The sequence below is a fragment of the Penicillium roqueforti genome (genome assembly GCF_015533775.1).
Source record: "Penicillium roqueforti strain LCP96 04111 chromosome Unknown scaffold_02, whole genome shotgun sequence".
Classification (NCBI taxonomy): Eukaryota; Fungi; Ascomycota; class Eurotiomycetes; order Eurotiales; family Aspergillaceae; genus Penicillium; species Penicillium roqueforti.
Window position 1 is genome coordinate 2,213,836 of NW_024067566.1, and position 16,349 is coordinate 2,230,184.

Here is a 16,349-nt window from a genome sequence, read left to right on the forward strand (position 1 = left end):
ATGCCTGCCACTCCTACTCCCTCGGACCCAGCACAAAACTGAACTCCTTCAAAACCGGCGAACGCTTCCACCTTGCAAAGAGCTGCCCATTCTCCACCAAGATCTGCCGTAGCACCTCCCCCCTCTCCACCTCTGTAGCAGGCCATACACCCTCCCATACCATCACATATGGCTCCACGACCCCAAAGACCTCCCTTAGCCACCTCCATGCCCTCCCCTCCTCAATCCTCCCAGCCAGCACCATCCCCCGCTCTAGTTCCTCCAGAAAAATATCCCTCTCTCGCCTCTCAACCGCAGCCCGCATCACCCCAAGAAACATATACGACCGCACTGCAAAGTCCAACTCACCCACCTCCGCCTTCACGCCCATCGTCTCCTCCACTGCAACAGCAGCTAAAAACTTTACCTCCTCCTCACTCCCAACCTCTCCCTCCCACCCCCTACACCATGCGTACGACCCCACCCCACCATCCGGCAACCCACACCACATCACCTCACTCTCCCACACGCCATCCACATCCGGCTCAGCAACCTCCCTCCTCGCCGCACTCGCCTCCCACAGCTGCGCTGAGTACTTTGCTTCCCACGCATACAAATCATACGCTCCCTGCGCGACCAGTATGCCGAAGATATTCGGGCCCCACACTTCCCGGGAAACTGCCTTGGCTGAGCCAGACCGGCCAGGGGAACCGAGCCCCATATACTCAAGCCAGAAGCGCGCTTGCGTCTCCGAGTAGGGCGGCACGCTAGTGTAGACCGTGCGCAGGCGCGTGATGGTCGTCTCGAGTGTGCTGAGGGCTAATCCAGTGAGAGTCGCGAGCGGGAGGGACAGCTGCCTGCGGTGCGTGCACACGACACTGTGGGCCCAGCGGGGTAGTTTCGTGGCGTGTGCGGGGGCTCGCTGGCGCGGCAGCCCCAGCGGGGAGTCAGAGTCAGGTAAGTCTTGGAGGTCAGGTAGGCGGTAGAAGCGCGCTGTGGTGCGCTGGGTAAGGAAGGCAGTGGAGTAATAAGAGCGCCATGCGGAGGAGTGGAGGAGGGCGTGGTGTGTGGTGTAGAAAGACTGGAAATCATCAGGGGAGGGGAAGTCACCCTCAAGTTGGTTGGTGGAGCGGTAGATGGCCGCTGCGAGCTGGGCGAGGTAGAATATATCCAGGGTGCTGTGATTTATCAGTCTTTGTACTTGTAGTATAGTTCATATCCTTGAAACTTACCGATTAAACCTCAACTCGCCCGCGCCGAACGACCATCCACGCGCGTGCAGCTTCTCGACAACATCAAAGACGCCACTGTCGAGCCACAGCTCCTCTTCCATATAGATGAATGCTATCCGCAGCACTTTCTCGTGGCAGTCCACCGGCACCACGCCGCCTTCGACGTCAACGAGGAATTCTTTAGCGCTCATGGCGAACCCTCTGATAAGTAACTGATGATGATGGTGGAATATAAACAAGATCCTCAATCGGTATGCCAGGGGTCAGGATGCAAGTAAGAGCTGGTGATCGATGTTGTTAAGTCTAAGCATATTGAAGCTACCATAGCCATGAGCCACGGCAGAAAAAAAGGAGTCACAGCCGCGGGGCCTGTACGAAAAGGAATTGGGATGAAAATCATGTATACCCCCGGGACGAAGAATTGGTCGAGAAGAGAATGAGATTTTTTTTAAAAGCGTATATCGGATTTTGTTCAGTTATAATGTATTCCACGTGCTCATACAAATAGCATGATCGGTATTTCGGGGAAGCTTATCACTTAGGGCTAATTGTCACAAAGCCGATTCCGAGACCCGAAATCTGCCATGTCATGTTGCGTTTGTCTTTTGCGGGCGACATTAGTCTACATGCAGACTTATAAGTTAGCTTTTTGCTATTGCCGGGATGGAAGCGGATATTTTTATCAATATCAATATTATTAGCCGATGGTCCTCTTCAGCTCTCGAGACTCGAATGTCGAGGATTGACATACGGGACTACAGCTACATCAGAAAGAAAAGAATGCAAGGAATGAAAGCAAAGCATATTAGAAGAATATTCGAGACTACCACTAAGGCGAAAATTTAATCTGTAACAAACTCGTGATGCAAGAAAGCGCCATCATAACACCAACCCATGACAACAATAAGAGAAGACGGCACGAACTCGCAATACCACTAACAAGATCAAGTAGATGTTTATGTATGTTGCAAGAAGGGGAATAGTTGTAATGAGACAACCCGCAAAGCCCGGCCAGCTGAGAAAGAACTCTATACAAGTCGTGACGTGTAAATGCGCTGAAACAGATCCAGAGAGGTGTAAAGGGTGTGTGTGCGTGAGGTTACGGGGGGAGGGTATGAGACGCCAGAAACCGGAATGGATACAAGCTCCAGTGCGAGATATGAGATAATCAAACGCTCAACGGATCGAAGGATAGCAAGAAAGATGAAGATTTAGGATGGGTGGGTGGATCATGGACTGGGGGGAAAAGAGAAATATGCCATGCAGAATGACAAACTCAGATATCCGACGAATGGACTACGGTGGTGTAGGGGTTTGGCCGAACTCTGCGTGGTCGTGAGGCTTATTGCGGGATCGCATATACATGGCATCGGAGGCCGCGTCGGCCGCCGGAGAATCGATCGCGCGGGGAAGACTCCTGTGCTGTTGCTGTTGTTGGGTCACAACCTCTCGTGCGTAGAACTCCACCAGCATTGTCCCATACGACTCTAGTTCTTCGACGGTGATGGCGAGTCGGAAGTCATTCAGAAGGAGGAATTGTAGTTCCAAGTGGTTGAGCTCCACCAGTGGAAGACCGCCAACCTGTATATCCGATCATGATTAATTGTGATCCACGACTCAGATATAAGAATCAAATACCTTTGCATATCGCGAATTGGTGTAGAAAACATCAGAGAAGAACTTGCTGGCACAGGTCACGGCAGCAATGACCAGTCGATGGATATTAAAACTATCAACGACAAAGAAATGTGAAAGTGCCTCGGCATCCGACTGAGGTGAAAGGGTAGGTGAAATTGTAGGATTCGACCCTTGCGGGTCCTGCGCAGTAAAGCCTGTTGATGAGGGCGGGGGGGTCGCCATTAAAGAATCCTGCGCCTGATGGACCCCAGGAGATTCAGTAGATGCGGACGAAGATCCTGATTCTTCGGCAGAATTCCAACGGTGGTGCAGCTGGTCGATCTGATCACGGTTGACCAGCTCGGTCATGCGGTCGAAGTAGACCAGCAAGCTTAGAAAGACTTCGTAGGTAGTAGGGCAATATTTGTGGATGCGAGTCAAGTAACTCAAGATGGTGATGGTCGGGACATTCTTGCCGTGAAATGCGAGTACGCTGGTAGCCTGTGGGCTAAGGTTGGATGTGCCCTCGGGCGGCGGGATATGGCGATGTACATGTTCATGATGCATATCGTTTGTAGTCGTGATCTTGGTCAGAAGCCCAGCGACCATCTCGATAATCTCCGTGACCGGCATGGAGCTAATCTCATATTGTCGGTGGTGCGATCCAGTTCCGGGAGTGTGTGAGCTCCGTGATCTCATCAGGTCCTCACTAGCGAGACTCTGAATATGGGATAAGCTTTGGACGCGAATGCGACTCGGCGAACTGGCTTCGGAACCTGGCACAGACTGCATGGACTGGTAGGTGGGTTGGAGACGCGGTGAATCCGGCGCTGACCGATTAGAAGAGTATGAGTTGCTCCCAGTCTGGGTTGGTGGGGTACGTGTTGAGTGAGAGTCCGGAGGAAATGCATGGCTCGGATGAGACGTCATCGAGGGCGGTCGTGGTATGAAGATAGGAGTATCGGAAGAAGCGCGGGAAGCTTGAGAAGGTGTGTATGGGTCGATGTAAGCCGGCACATCATTCGCATGCACAGGAAGCCGAGCAGAGCCTATGGACGGTGGGGCAGTAGAGGTGGGGGTGGAGGAGGAAGTCGAGTGAGTGTCCATTGGCTGGGCGAAAGAATAAACTGAATCCGAATTGATTGCGCCTCCCAACGTGTCGATATGATCCGACGGCACGTGGTTGACGACGACGGAGCCCATGTCAAGGCTATCGTGGTCTGTTTTTCTGCGGGAACACGGGTCAGCAAGGCGGTCGCAGCTCGGGCTGTGTTGCCACTATAAACCGATGGGAGATCAGATGGGAAGAATCGAAAATGATATATGGCAATACCAAGGAATGGAGAGATAAAGAGAGGGGGTTGAATACACTTTCGACTACCACAAGGGCTAGACCACAGATCAGGGAAAAATCCCCGGTTCAAGACGAGAGAGAGAGGGAGGTGGGAGATCAGCGACAGCCGATCGAATCCATTGAAAATAAAATAAAAAGGTAACAGGCGAAAGCGAAGAGAAGAACAGGAATAGCAGGAATACTAACAGGAATAACAGGGGAAACTAACGCGTAAGTAATATGGGAAGTTGGGGAAGTGGAGGGAGTTTGGGTCAAGGTGAGATCAGTGAGGTCAGTGTGGTCCCCCGGAGACATATGAAACAGGATTAAGACATTGAACATGGGCTTTATAATTGCTGTTTAGACTAAATATGATATAAAGACTCTTCTCAAGACTGTTACACACCTTTCACTACAAAGACTCTTAAGAGTCTTCAAAGAGATTATCGCCGTACTCATCAAACATATAAAAGACGGTGTACAATGATGTAGAGCTATAGGCTGTATATTGACGAATGATAGAAGGATCTGCATCCCCGTGGACAAGTGGTGATTCAGACATCGGAAATGTCTTAGCCCTATTTACCCTCGCCGGAAGGGTAATACGAGAAGGAATCTATATGAATGTGGATATTTCCCGTATAGACCATATGTTGTACATCTCCCTTTGTCCGGCCATAGACTTGCATTACATAGGAGCATGACAGTTTGTCTGCATGTGGGATGTGACCTGTTCTGCCTATGGATCTCCCAAAGTCTGGGCAGTACTGTTCTACAGAGTATTACAGTACCAGATCACTCATGCGATTTGGTAATAGGCCAAGATATATAAATCTGGGGTTCTCCCCGGTCTATTCAAGTAACTATACCACTCGGCAGTTATGACCCAATAGCCAGCTGGCCGAGCACTTCCGATCGAGTCCTTGAGCTGCTCGGTCCTTTTCTCCCTACATAGCCCGATAAAGGTGGGGGGTATAGCAGCACCCGTACCCGTGGACTAGTGTCAGACTTGTCATATTGGCTCTCAGACACAGTATATCCCCGGTGGGGGCGCATAGCTAAATGCGAAAACCGGAGAACTGGGATCATGAAACCATTTCATTGGAGATTGACACAATATTAGATCACTTATTAATTCGTCACTCCCGGCCCAGTGTAGCCGTTGTCTGGCAGGTAGAGATGTCTCACGGCACCGGCCTTGGTCAGGACCACGAGACGAATGACACCACCGGAGCTGCCGTCCCATTTGATCGCCTCCTGCAAAGCACTTCGCACGAAATCGATGCCCTCTTCCTCCGTCATCTGTTCCCGCCAGTGGGCATCGGTATAACCGTAGATGTAGGTCGAGCCCGAACCGCCGATAGCGAACGACTGCTTGTGAAGGGATCCTCCTAGCGGTATCGAGTACACCTGACCTCCGTGTCGTGCATCCCATCCGGCAAGAATGATACCCGCACTATGATTCATTAGCATTGGATTTGGAACAAATGCCGATGATCCAAAGACTCGGGTACAGACCTCAGCGCGTCCTTGTTCTCATAACACAATTCCTGGAAGAGTGATGCGGCAACCTGTGTGGTAGGGGCCTCGGTGTTCGTTACGCCGTACATATTGAGATGGTAAGAGACAATGTCGGCCACGGCTTGGGTGTCTGCGGCGGAACCTGATCGGCAGCACCAGATGGTATCGTGCACCTGTGTCAATTTGTCGGTGACTCGGTTGGCAATGTAGGCACCGGTGGTTGTTCGACTGTCTGCACCCAGGATGACTCCGTCTTTGAAGTTGATAGCCATGCTGTTGGAACGTTAATGGAAATGTTTCTAGATGGTAAGGTTCAAGAGCTCCAGCTCAACTCACATCGAGGTTCCCAAGCTGAACGAAGAACGATGGGTTAGTATATGCTGTGAAGCTCCATGGTTGATAATCTCATCCTGGGTTTAACTTACTTGACCTCGCCGGACTTCAGGTGGTTCATGTCGATGTGAATACCATCTAGAGATATTAGCTGGTTGCTGTCGGCGGATGACGATAGCTCTCCTCACCTTCACCGAGCATTCTTGATGTTCCATGAGTGGCGACCATTTTGTGCTGTGTTCAGGAGAAAGTGGAGAAAGTAGATAGATGACTTCAATAGACCTGATAAAAGAGCAAGGAGAAGAGGGAGGTCCAGGGAAGAAGTAGAGGTGATGCTATCATGAACACAGGCAGAAGCTCACAACGCGGCAGCTCGGGCGGTGAGGCCCCAGCCCCTGCGATTGACTTATCATATTCCCCGCGAGACTCCTGAAGCTCAAATTCCCTTTTCTTCTGTGGTTATCCCTATTAACTTACCGTATTCATCTCCCGTCGCATTCAAGATCTCTTCTAGTCGATAAATTGGCAATACCAGAGTCCCCATACCTCGTTTTCTCGCGTCCTCTATCTGGTCCCCACTCTTAAAGTGCCAGCACCATGTCCGAATCCCCTCCGCCTCCGTCCTGGAGCATCAGCAACATGGCCAACAGTGCTGCACAATTCATGCGATTGCCGGTTCTTGCATCATCCGGTCTGGCTGTTGTTGCAAGTGGGCTCCTCTACTTCAAGCAAAAGTACGCTATTAGCATCTAGGCCATTTGTTTACGAAGCTAATCGCTTTCCCCAGTGAACTAATTTATCCCCGCAATGTCCCCGTGGATGCCCGCACAAATGTTCCCAGTCCTCGCCAATTTGGTATCACCGACTTTGAAGACCTCCAGATCCCCACTCCCGACGGGGAGTCCTTGAACGCCCTTTTTCTTCGGCAACGGCCAGGCCGCTTCTCGCGCAATGTGACAGTTCTAATGTTCCACGGGAATGCAGGCAATATCGGCCACCGCGTCCCCATCGCCAAAGCTTTACAAGATACACTTCAATGCAATGTTTTCTTGCTAGAGTATCGCGGATACGGGATGTCTACAGGCACACCGGATGAAGCCGGCCTTAAGATCGATGCCCAAACCGGCCTTGATTACCTACGACAGCGCCCAGAGACAAGGGATACCGAGATTGTTGTCTACGGACAAAGTTTAGGTGGTGCCGTTGCTATTAACCTGGTTGCCACCAACGAGGAGGAAGGTGATATCGGAGGACTGATCTTGGAGAACACTTTCCTGAGCATCCGCAAGTTGATCCCAAAGTATGTTTTCGAATTATCAGAAAGATTCCCGTGCGATAATACTGACTTCAAACCAGTGTCTTCCCCCCAGCACGGTATTTGGCACGTTTCTGCCACCAATATTGGACCAGTGAAGATGTGCTGCCTAAGATCACCAAAACTCCAGTTCTTTTCCTGAGTGGACTCAAGGACGAGCTGGTTCCGTGAGTTTGCCTACGCCAAGCGTCACGCTTTCTTTACTAATATTCCTTAGTCCGTCGAATATGACACAATTATTTGCCGTTTGTAACTCCGAATGCAAGATCTGGCGGACACTCCCAAATGGCGGTCACAATGACTCCGTTGCTGAGCCAGGCTACTTTGAGCACATTCTTTCCTTCATTACGGAAGAAGTTCTACCTAATAAACAGTAAACCGACCTGACTTACTTATTTGCTTGGGCTTCTCGAATCCCTAGCGAACCCTTTGCCTAGGACCTCCCTTCCCGGGTTTTATTTCCCGCCAAGAAGTGCAAAGACTTCAAGCTTTGCTGCAATTGCTTGGCTATCTCGCTTTCCGATGGCCAATCTAAACGTCTGGTTAGGCCCTTACAACATAAGACTCAATTGACAGGAACCGTTGATTATGACCTTGATACCCCTGCCGCGCAACCAAGACACGAATCTCACTTTGCATCCGTTCAAACGATCACGGCCCATACATGGCCCTGATGAATTCCTTTATTATCCCCGAGTCCTCGGGGTGAAACGCCATACCTCCCATTTGAGAATGGCTCTTTTCTTCTTTCTATCTCACCTTGTGATTTACATTCGATTCTTGTTTCCTTCTTGTTTCCTCCTTGCTGACTATTATCATACTCGCGGTGCTTACAAGAATATCGGGCGCTGGGCGTGTTTCTTTTCTCTGCTTCATTTTTCGGCGAACCCTTGCCTTTCGCCTTGCTTATCAGCTCCGGCAAATTTCCTTCTTGTGCAAATACTAAACCAAGAGAACCCTTTGAAATCGGGTACGAATGTAATAATCTTATTCATGATTCTTTCGCTGTGCAGTCCTAGATCCCTACCAACGACGGGCTACGTTGGCATTGTCCGGTCGTTCTAAAGACTCTTGAGCTTACTTGCAAGGTAGAGGGGAAGCGGAACCCCCGGGATCTAAAGAGCGAGGTCACTAAACAAGAAGCCCATTATCCCCTTGGGTGGCCACAGACTCGGTAACTATCAGCCAATGGGCACCGGCCATCGGCACTTTATGTATCGGAATATTGATCAGACGATCAAGGATATTTGGCGTCGGGTTGTGGAGGTGCATAGAACTGCGGCGACTTTGGGTGAGAGGTCCGGGGATTGGCGATGATAATAAACAGATATAATTTGTGTTTTGGTATTGGTGCTTGAATATATTAGAATAGAGATATTTGCCAGCGAGTGCATTCTTTGAATCTGAGGCAAGTTGAAATAAAATAATGTTCGGTTGCTGTACCATGATATATATCACCGACTCCTGACTGATACGATTATTCTTTGAACGAACCCATGCATGATAATCCACAAGCACGTTCGTGTCACTTCTTTATTTATTGAAAACACATACATGCATGTAAGACTGGCGATTAGGATGGCGATTTACTAGAAATCTGTTTTAGAATCAGTGGCCAATTCTTTGGAAATACCCATGTCTATTATTGAAACCACGAGAGTTTAAAGTCCCAAAGATATATAAAACATCAGACAAATGGAATGGGGAGATACATATAATACACGCCACAAGGTTTTAGTACAAGAGAAACAAACTACGGAAGTTTCTCGGCCTCTTCCACCAGTTCCTCAACCTTGAAGTTCTGAACATCACCCCGGGTGAACATGCGAACAAGCTCACTCTTCCGACCAGCAGCCTGTCCCTCAAAGTCATAGAAGCGCTGCAGACAGCTGACAAGCCATGTTGCCTGTGGGGCCGAAACACCGCCCTCGGGCATAATCTGGCCATGCATAAGAACAAGACCCTTCTCATCCGCTAGATCGAGGTGGTGAGTAAGAGTAGTGTGAGGCTGGGCAAACGAGCCATGCATCTTGTAAGCAGCCAGATTCGTGAAGATAACAGTAGAGGTGTGGCTATTCGAAGGCGACAGAGTCGATCCCTCAGCAGGCGGGTGGAAAGCCCATTGGAGGAAGTGAATATCGGCAACCGTGCCAACGGCTCCCTCGGGCGATTGCTCTGCCTCTTCGGCAGTCTGCGGACGCGGGAGGGGCAAGATGAACTGCGGGTTCTCGCGTCCGGCATGCATAATGCGATTGTATGTGTCGAGAGGGATCACCGCGGTGATGGCATACGGGTTCTCTGCAAAGCGGAGACGCCAGAGCGCTTCGATCTCCTTGACTGGGAGCTCGCGGACCTTCTCGATATCCAGGTAGGAGCTGAGGGCCTTGACGGGGCTCGAGTCGCTGGAGACAGCGCGTGCAGCCTTGGCGATGCGCGATTCCTGTGGGGGAGGGGGTGCTTTGAATGCTGGGGGTGTGCCTGGGACGGTGGTGGTGGATGTAGGAGCTCCAGGCTCTGGGGTAGCTGGGGTGGATGCTTTGCGGCGGAGTTCTTTGATTTTTTCGGTATAGGCTTCCTTCAAAGACTCGACTGAGTCATGTCCCTCCCTGGATAAAATACTTAGCAATATGCAGGAGGAATTGTTCAGGAAAGTTTGCTCACTCTTTGGCCTTCTGGTCCAGCTTGGACCGATACTTTTCGAAGACATACTTGGGATCGTGGTGTGAGGCGAGGAAGCGGACGTCGTGGACTTGCGCCCACCGGCGCTGCTGATGACGCAGCAAGTGGGAGTTGCCACGGACCACCGATTGGAATCCTTGTAGTCGGAATGATGGCATTTTGAGTCTAAAGAGTAAATAAAATGAAGCTCCGAATCTCGAAATGCCGGGCCGGACTAGTTATCAGATGACATAATTACTGACATAAGCATATTATTTGTTGCCATATTATTAAGGCACAAAGTGAAATAAACTAGGCATCAATATTACCTCATTAGGACATGTGGCTTCCTTATATTTTACTGAAGAGTAAGTATTTCAAGAATCCTCACTGGGTAGACCAACCGTTAGCTACTATGCTTCTGCGAGCCTGGGGCGGTGGTGAGCAGAATTGCCATATTGGGCCGTATCGGAGAGACCGATGCACCGTTCAACACAGCATCAAGAGGATTCTTTTTTTTTTTACCCCTCGGGCTTCAGAGTAGGTAGCCATAACATGCAACAAAGGACTACCAAGAAGGTAAGTATTGATATACGGTAAAAGAAATCGAAACAAGACACGTCTAGCTTTTCTAGCACGGTATCAATTCTCCAAATCTCTATGTTGAGCTTTCCAAGTTACACCTCTTGATCCTTTGATCTGCAAATAGTCACAAGGATATTTTTGTTTCTTCTTTCACTGTTCGAAGTAACTGACTTGACTCTTAAAGCAAAAAACCGTCAACATACCATCTGTACCTACCTCTGTTAGCTCCAATATACGATCTCTGTTTCTACGGTATATCCTTGCATGTTTCTGAGGAAATAGATTGATTGATGTTCAACAGAAAACCTAAGTGCCACCTAATGATTGCAAAAGTCTTTCCTACCAATTCACATCTCCATACATCCATAACTCATAACTATACACCTGTACATGGACCCACCTGTGCCCATTAGTCAGCACATCATTGCCCAACCAAGGCTGCTCATGTGGAATGGGCCCTGAACTATAACTTTAAAGGCACCGTCATCTACCTAAATCCAGCTCCTCAGAAGCAAACCCCTCATCTACCAATATCCTCATCTTTTCGACATCCCAATCTTCCCCATCTCAGAAAAGGGAAACAAATAACCTAAAAAAAATGCCAATCCATCAAAAAGAATTCTCCACCCCACCACCCCATCCACCAGTGGGCACGCCCAAGGACTCCCCGTCCGCACTACCCTGGTACTCCATCGCGCCGGGGGTATGGGAATTTCTGCTAAATGGCGACGGAGAGCACAAGGCTGTGCTACAGTGGTGGGAGCCAAATACTGTCTCTGCACAGACAGAGCCAATAACACACACCTACATCGAAGAGGTCTGCACTCTGCGCGGCGGGCTGGAAGATCTGTCGCTCGGACAGACGTGGAGTATTGGTGCCTATGCTTACCGTGAGCCTGGGATGAAGCATGGGCCATATCGGGCGACGAAGGATGGATGCCTACAGTTTGTTAAGGTCGTGCCGGCGAAGAAGTAGGGTTTGGAGGCTTGGATTTTGAGTGTGTAGCTGGGGTCTACGGACATTAATGGCTACATCTTTGGCTATATGAGATTTGGGTATTGATGATTTGGCCTTTTTTTTGGAGTTGTGTTAGAGTGTCTCTGGCTAGTTGTTTTTTTCTTTCTTTTTGCTGCAGGCTATGCCAAATATGACACATTAAGGAATGAACAACTCGAGAACTTTATGCAAGGAGTTAACAAAATCCGGGGAAGCGGGTCTGTGGTTCGAATCACGATAGAATTAATACAACTTCATTTTCTTCTCTAAGAAAGAAAAAAAATGGTGGCCTCCCCCAATTTGGGTGATCTACTCGTTTAAACTAGCCGCGTAACGGGTTCTATGCACGTGTGTTGTTAGCGAATCTCAATCGGTCCTACCCAAACGAAGGGACCAGACGGGCCAATACCTGTTAGGATTCCTATGTTCTGAGAGATCTCGCCCTGGCTTGAACACGATCTCCGGATTCTTGCGGTTAACGGAAGGTGTACAGCCTTGGGCCCAGAGACTGCACCGACGGTCAGATACAACTGAGCCAAGTGGGGCTTGGGGTGAAATAACTAGTCGGTCTGGTCATAACAGAACCTTTTTAAAATCTTTCTAGGGATTTGATTGGCTGGATCTTGTTCTTCTCAGTTAGGTAATAATGAAGCTATTCAGAGTTCCGAGGTCCTTTTGATACAATATTCTATCGTGTATGATGAGACTCCAAACTCCAAGTTAATGCAAATGATTTCGCAAAGAAAGGGACATGTCCAACGCTTTTGAAACATTTTTCATTTTGTTTCTCAGGTCATCAATCATCAGATCCTGTCCGAATCCGAAGGTTAGACCAGCACATCTGTAACAAATGCTTCAACCTGAGTTGCCTCAGCCTGAGTGGGGCTATCTTCCGCAGAAGTCTCGGTCTCAGGTGCAAGTTCAGATTTTCCCTCAGGGTCCTCACGGACAACTATTTCCTGGTCCTGGTCCCCCGCTTCCTCTTTCTCTTCCTTCTCCTCGGCCTCTTCCCAATCATCAACAACCGCAGTCGCAGGGGCCTTCGCACGCCAGGACTTCCCAACCCCAACGCCAGATCTTAAAACCAAGCGTTCCTTCTTCGCCCCGTCACTATCGAGAGCTGCATAAATTGACTTGCTCACCCACGGGTTCTGAGCAGGAGTTCCAGCTCTCGAACTAGCCCCGCTCCCACCCTTACTCTTCGAAGCAACCTGAGCCCAACCACCGTCTCCAGTACTAGCCTGTACCTTAGCGGCTTCACGGGTCGCCTTAGCCTCGAGCGCGGCGACACGACGCGCTTCTTGTTCTTTGCTGCGCTCCCGCTCGCGGAGCTTGACGCACTCGCGGACGCTCATGCCGCCGATACCGATGGTCGAGCCGCTGCCCATACCGAAGAGAGGAGGTGTCCAAACAACCGGTTTTAGGACGAAGACGTGACGATGAGGTTCTGGGTCGTGGCTTTCTGTCACGAAGCCCCAGTCTGCGGCGAGGGAGTGCGCAAATGCGCGGAGAGTGGATTTCGCCGGCTGGAAGCGGAATGAGCGGGTGGGTTTGTCTGCTGCTGCCAGGGTGTGGAGATTGGACTCGTAGGTTTGGAGAGTTGATAAAGGTACCGAGCATGCGAGCTGGACATATTGGTTCAGAGTCTCTTCCGAGTAGGGGAGGTTCTCGGCTGTGATGGTTTGAAGCGTGGTTGTCTGGTTGATGTCGATGCCGAGAGCACCTGCTAGGGAGCGGTTCCGCTCTAGACGCGTGCATTCGTCGTCGCAGGCCAACGGGGTCAACTCTGGCTGCCGCTGGGGCGTCTGCACCTGGCCCTTGGAGGTTACAGCCTTGGCGGCATTACAGCGTCTGTCTTGTCGCAGTCGCCCACAGCTACATGTCACTGCGATCTTGGACGAACACGGTGTCTTCTCTGGACACGCGTATGGCGCGTGGCATTGCTCTGTGCAAGGATGGCCGCACACCGTCTTGTTCTTTCCACAGGGTTGGCTGCAAGGTTTGGTTGCATCTTCGCAATCCTCCGGGCGATGACAGTCCTTCCGGCAGAAATGAGAGCCACACTTGAGCAGCTGCCCGCATACTTGACCGCAGCGCGCATCTGTCAGCCAGCAGGGCACATTTTTCAACACCCGCTTTCCGCACAGACACGCCTTCTCGGTCAAGAATGGACACTTCGGACAGTTCTCCTCGTCTGTGTGGCAGGTATGTGCGGCTTGAGGATGGCCGCATCGCTTTGGACGCTCACAGGGGAAGTTGCAAGCAGGTGGCTTTGCACCACACGGCTGCGGCGGATACAGAACAGATCTTCCGCAATTACACGGAATCTCTTCGAACACTGCCTCCCGGCAGGTATTGCAAGCACCCTTATGGCAAACCTCCGGACATGTGTGCCTTCCGCATTTCAGCATCCGGCCACATACGCGAGTGCAGATATGCTCCGCTTCGATGTCCTCATCAGCAGGGCGGAGATGAGACCTGAGTTTACGACGCGCAGCCTGGCGCTCGTTGGCCCTTTGCTCTCCCGGACAACACCTTTCAGTGCATGTGTGTCGACCACAGTGTAGAGTCGCCTTGCACATGCGTGGGCACTGGGGAGGCTCATTCTTGCCCTGATGACAGATTGTCAGGTTATTAGTACGACCGCAGTTGCACTTGATGTAGACATTGCGCAAACAAGCACCGCAGGATCCAACATGACACAGCTTCTCGCAAGGATGGCCACATGGTAATGTTTTCCCACAAGGCTTTTGACAATTCAAGATAGGGTCTTCGCAGGATGTTCGAGGTGTATATCCCGGGGTCTCAGATAACGGTGTCTTGCCACAGGCGCAATTGAGGATGACATCTGGTGACTGTGGACAGTGTGCAGGATGAGGGTCTTGCGGATGACAGTTCTTCTGGCATGAATGTATGCCACAATCAAATGGACGGTTACAAGTCTCTCCACAAGCAAAGCAGCCAGTCCACTCATCTTCCGAGCCATCGTCGCGAATGATTCGACTGTCCTCCTCATCGTCCTTAGACTTACACATCATCTCCGTCTGCAGTTTTCCACAGTAGCAACGTGCATCAATGCTAACCTCGCACCCACCACACAATCCCTCATGACACGGAAGTGGACATGTATGTTCCCCGCACGGCAACAACTCACCACAGATTTCGCCACAGCTCCATCCATTCTCATAATCGGTATCCCGACAACGCTTCTGCGACGAATTACGGCCACAGAAACAATCTTGTATCGGACCCATAGCAGTACAAGGTGTACAAGGACCAGCATGACAAGTCGTGTCACAAGGATGGGGGCAACCCTTGCGAGGCCGTGAACAAGTCTGACCACACGAGTGCGGAGGTAAACCGGGAAGTGGTCGAGGATCGACCTCTTTCTCACACCAGCAAGAGTAGCTCGAGGGAAAGTTTTGCTGATAAAGGTTACAGCCCGGACAACGCCAAGCGCGAGGAGTGGTAATTTTCTGCCCGTCCTCTTGAGCAGAAGTTCTCTGTGCGGCTGCACCTTCATTCGTGGACCATTTCTTCACACAGCTCAGATGGAAAACAGTCCAGCACAGCTCACAAGACCAGACCCGAGACCTGCGACCTAGCTCGCTGCAGCAGATAGGGCACTCGTACAGGTTATGCGATATGTCTTCGTGGATGCGGGTAGCCAGATCGTCGGCTGTGGACTTCGCTGTGACTTTAGGTGGCGGCGCCCTAGGCTGCTTGGCTTTCCCCTTCCCTTTCAAGGATGGCGTTGCTTCAGAAGCTCGTCCTTGCTGGAATGACGGGGCGCCCGGTACAAAATCCGGCACTTCGGGTCTTAATGTGTTATCATGTGAATGCTCCGCACCATCCAATAGAGGGCCATTTTTGGCCTGGTCTGGTCTTGTCAACTTGGCTTCGAAGCCACGCGCTCTCATCCCACGGGTTCGCGCCTCTGGTCCTGTCTCTTGGCTCTCAAGTCCTCCATTCTGACGAGGTCCATTATTTCTTTGTCTGCGGCCCCTTCCTTCTCTGTTTCCGCCTCTTCGCGAATTGGACGGTCCATCTTGTTGATTGGGCTGGGGTATCGTATTCGGCTGTGGTTGAGACTGTGTAGGCTGTGCTTGCGGTGTAGCCTGATTTTGAGGTTCAATCGCAGGGGTTTTTTGCTGACCGTCCGGCTTCGCAGAACCCCGCCCTCTGCGTCTAGATGGCCTGGAAGAACGTGGGGGTCGTGGCCCAGTTGGGATTGAAGTCTCTGGCTGTGCTGTTGCCATAGCTGAAAATGCAGCGGATGTCTGACTGGAGACTCCTAGCGTGCTCATATGCTTCCGGTAGTCTTTCTCACTTGCGCTTGGCTTGAAGAGGGTAATTGGTAGTCGACTGAGTGTGTTGGTATAACGTAGACTAGAAAAGTACTGAGAGTGAAATGAGCGGAAGCTATACACTGAATAAGGCAACGAGGAGGAAAATCAAAGGCAAAAGCCCGCTTATAGAATGAAGAGAGAAAGTGTGGCACAACAAATTATCCATGAAGGCGATAAAAGCTCTCCTGGCAGAATTGGGCGGTGCAGGAGGCGGTGACACAGTGGCAAGCCGCTCAGGTGTGAGTCAGGAATTACATCACATGACTCATTGTGCCTGTGCCCCGGTGGTAATGTGGGCCGGCAATGTATAAATTCGAGTCATGCTTCGTATCTGAGGGATGATATGAGCCGGTGTAATTTATTTGGGCTTGGTTGATGCATGCAATCACAAAGTGAGAGGGAGAAGAGGGGTGTTGGACTCCACTTTATG

At 50.7% G+C, this 16,349-nt stretch overlaps 5 protein-coding genes across 5 annotated transcripts; 2 read left to right on the forward strand and 3 right to left on the reverse strand.

The window, feature by feature from the left end:
• Positions 1-13: 13 nt before the first annotated feature.
• Positions 14-1,402, reverse strand: LCP9604111_2305 (uncharacterized protein; the record flags this gene model as incomplete). Its single annotated transcript, XM_039069768.1, has 2 exons — positions 14-1,157; positions 1,212-1,402. 2 exons carry the CDS (start codon positions 1,400-1,402, stop codon positions 14-16), a joined length of 1,335 nt encoding a protein of 444 aa, XP_038932432.1.
• A 5,210-nt stretch (positions 1,403-6,612) lies between these two features.
• Positions 6,613-7,707, forward strand: LCP9604111_2306 (alpha/beta hydrolase; the record flags this gene model as incomplete). The annotated part of the gene is made up of 4 exons (XM_039069769.1): positions 6,613-6,749; positions 6,803-7,315; positions 7,372-7,497; positions 7,548-7,707. The coding sequence occupies 4 exons, from the start codon at positions 6,613-6,615 to the stop codon at positions 7,705-7,707; spliced, it is 936 nt and encodes a 311-aa protein (XP_038932433.1).
• Positions 7,708-9,083: 1,376 nt separating this feature from the next.
• On the reverse strand, positions 9,084-10,167 carry LCP9604111_2307 (ATP11 family protein; the record flags this gene model as incomplete). The annotated part of the gene is made up of 2 exons (XM_039069770.1): positions 9,084-9,936; positions 9,992-10,167. The coding sequence occupies 2 exons, from the start codon at positions 10,165-10,167 to the stop codon at positions 9,084-9,086; spliced, it is 1,029 nt and encodes a 342-aa protein (XP_038932434.1).
• Positions 10,168-11,171: 1,004 nt separating this feature from the next.
• LCP9604111_2308 (uncharacterized protein) lies at positions 11,172-11,549 on the forward strand (the record flags this gene model as incomplete). The annotated part of the gene is made up of 1 exon (XM_039069771.1): positions 11,172-11,549. The coding sequence occupies one exon, from the start codon at positions 11,172-11,174 to the stop codon at positions 11,547-11,549; it is 378 nt and encodes a 125-aa protein (XP_038932435.1).
• Positions 11,550-12,397: 848 nt separating this feature from the next.
• On the reverse strand, positions 12,398-15,829 carry LCP9604111_2309 (putative NF-X1 finger transcription factor; the record flags this gene model as incomplete). Its single annotated transcript, XM_039069772.1, has 3 exons — positions 12,398-14,614; positions 14,725-15,106; positions 15,204-15,829. The coding sequence occupies 3 exons, from the start codon at positions 15,827-15,829 to the stop codon at positions 12,398-12,400; spliced, it is 3,225 nt and encodes a 1,074-aa protein (XP_038932436.1).
• Positions 15,830-16,349: the final 520 nt, after the last annotated feature.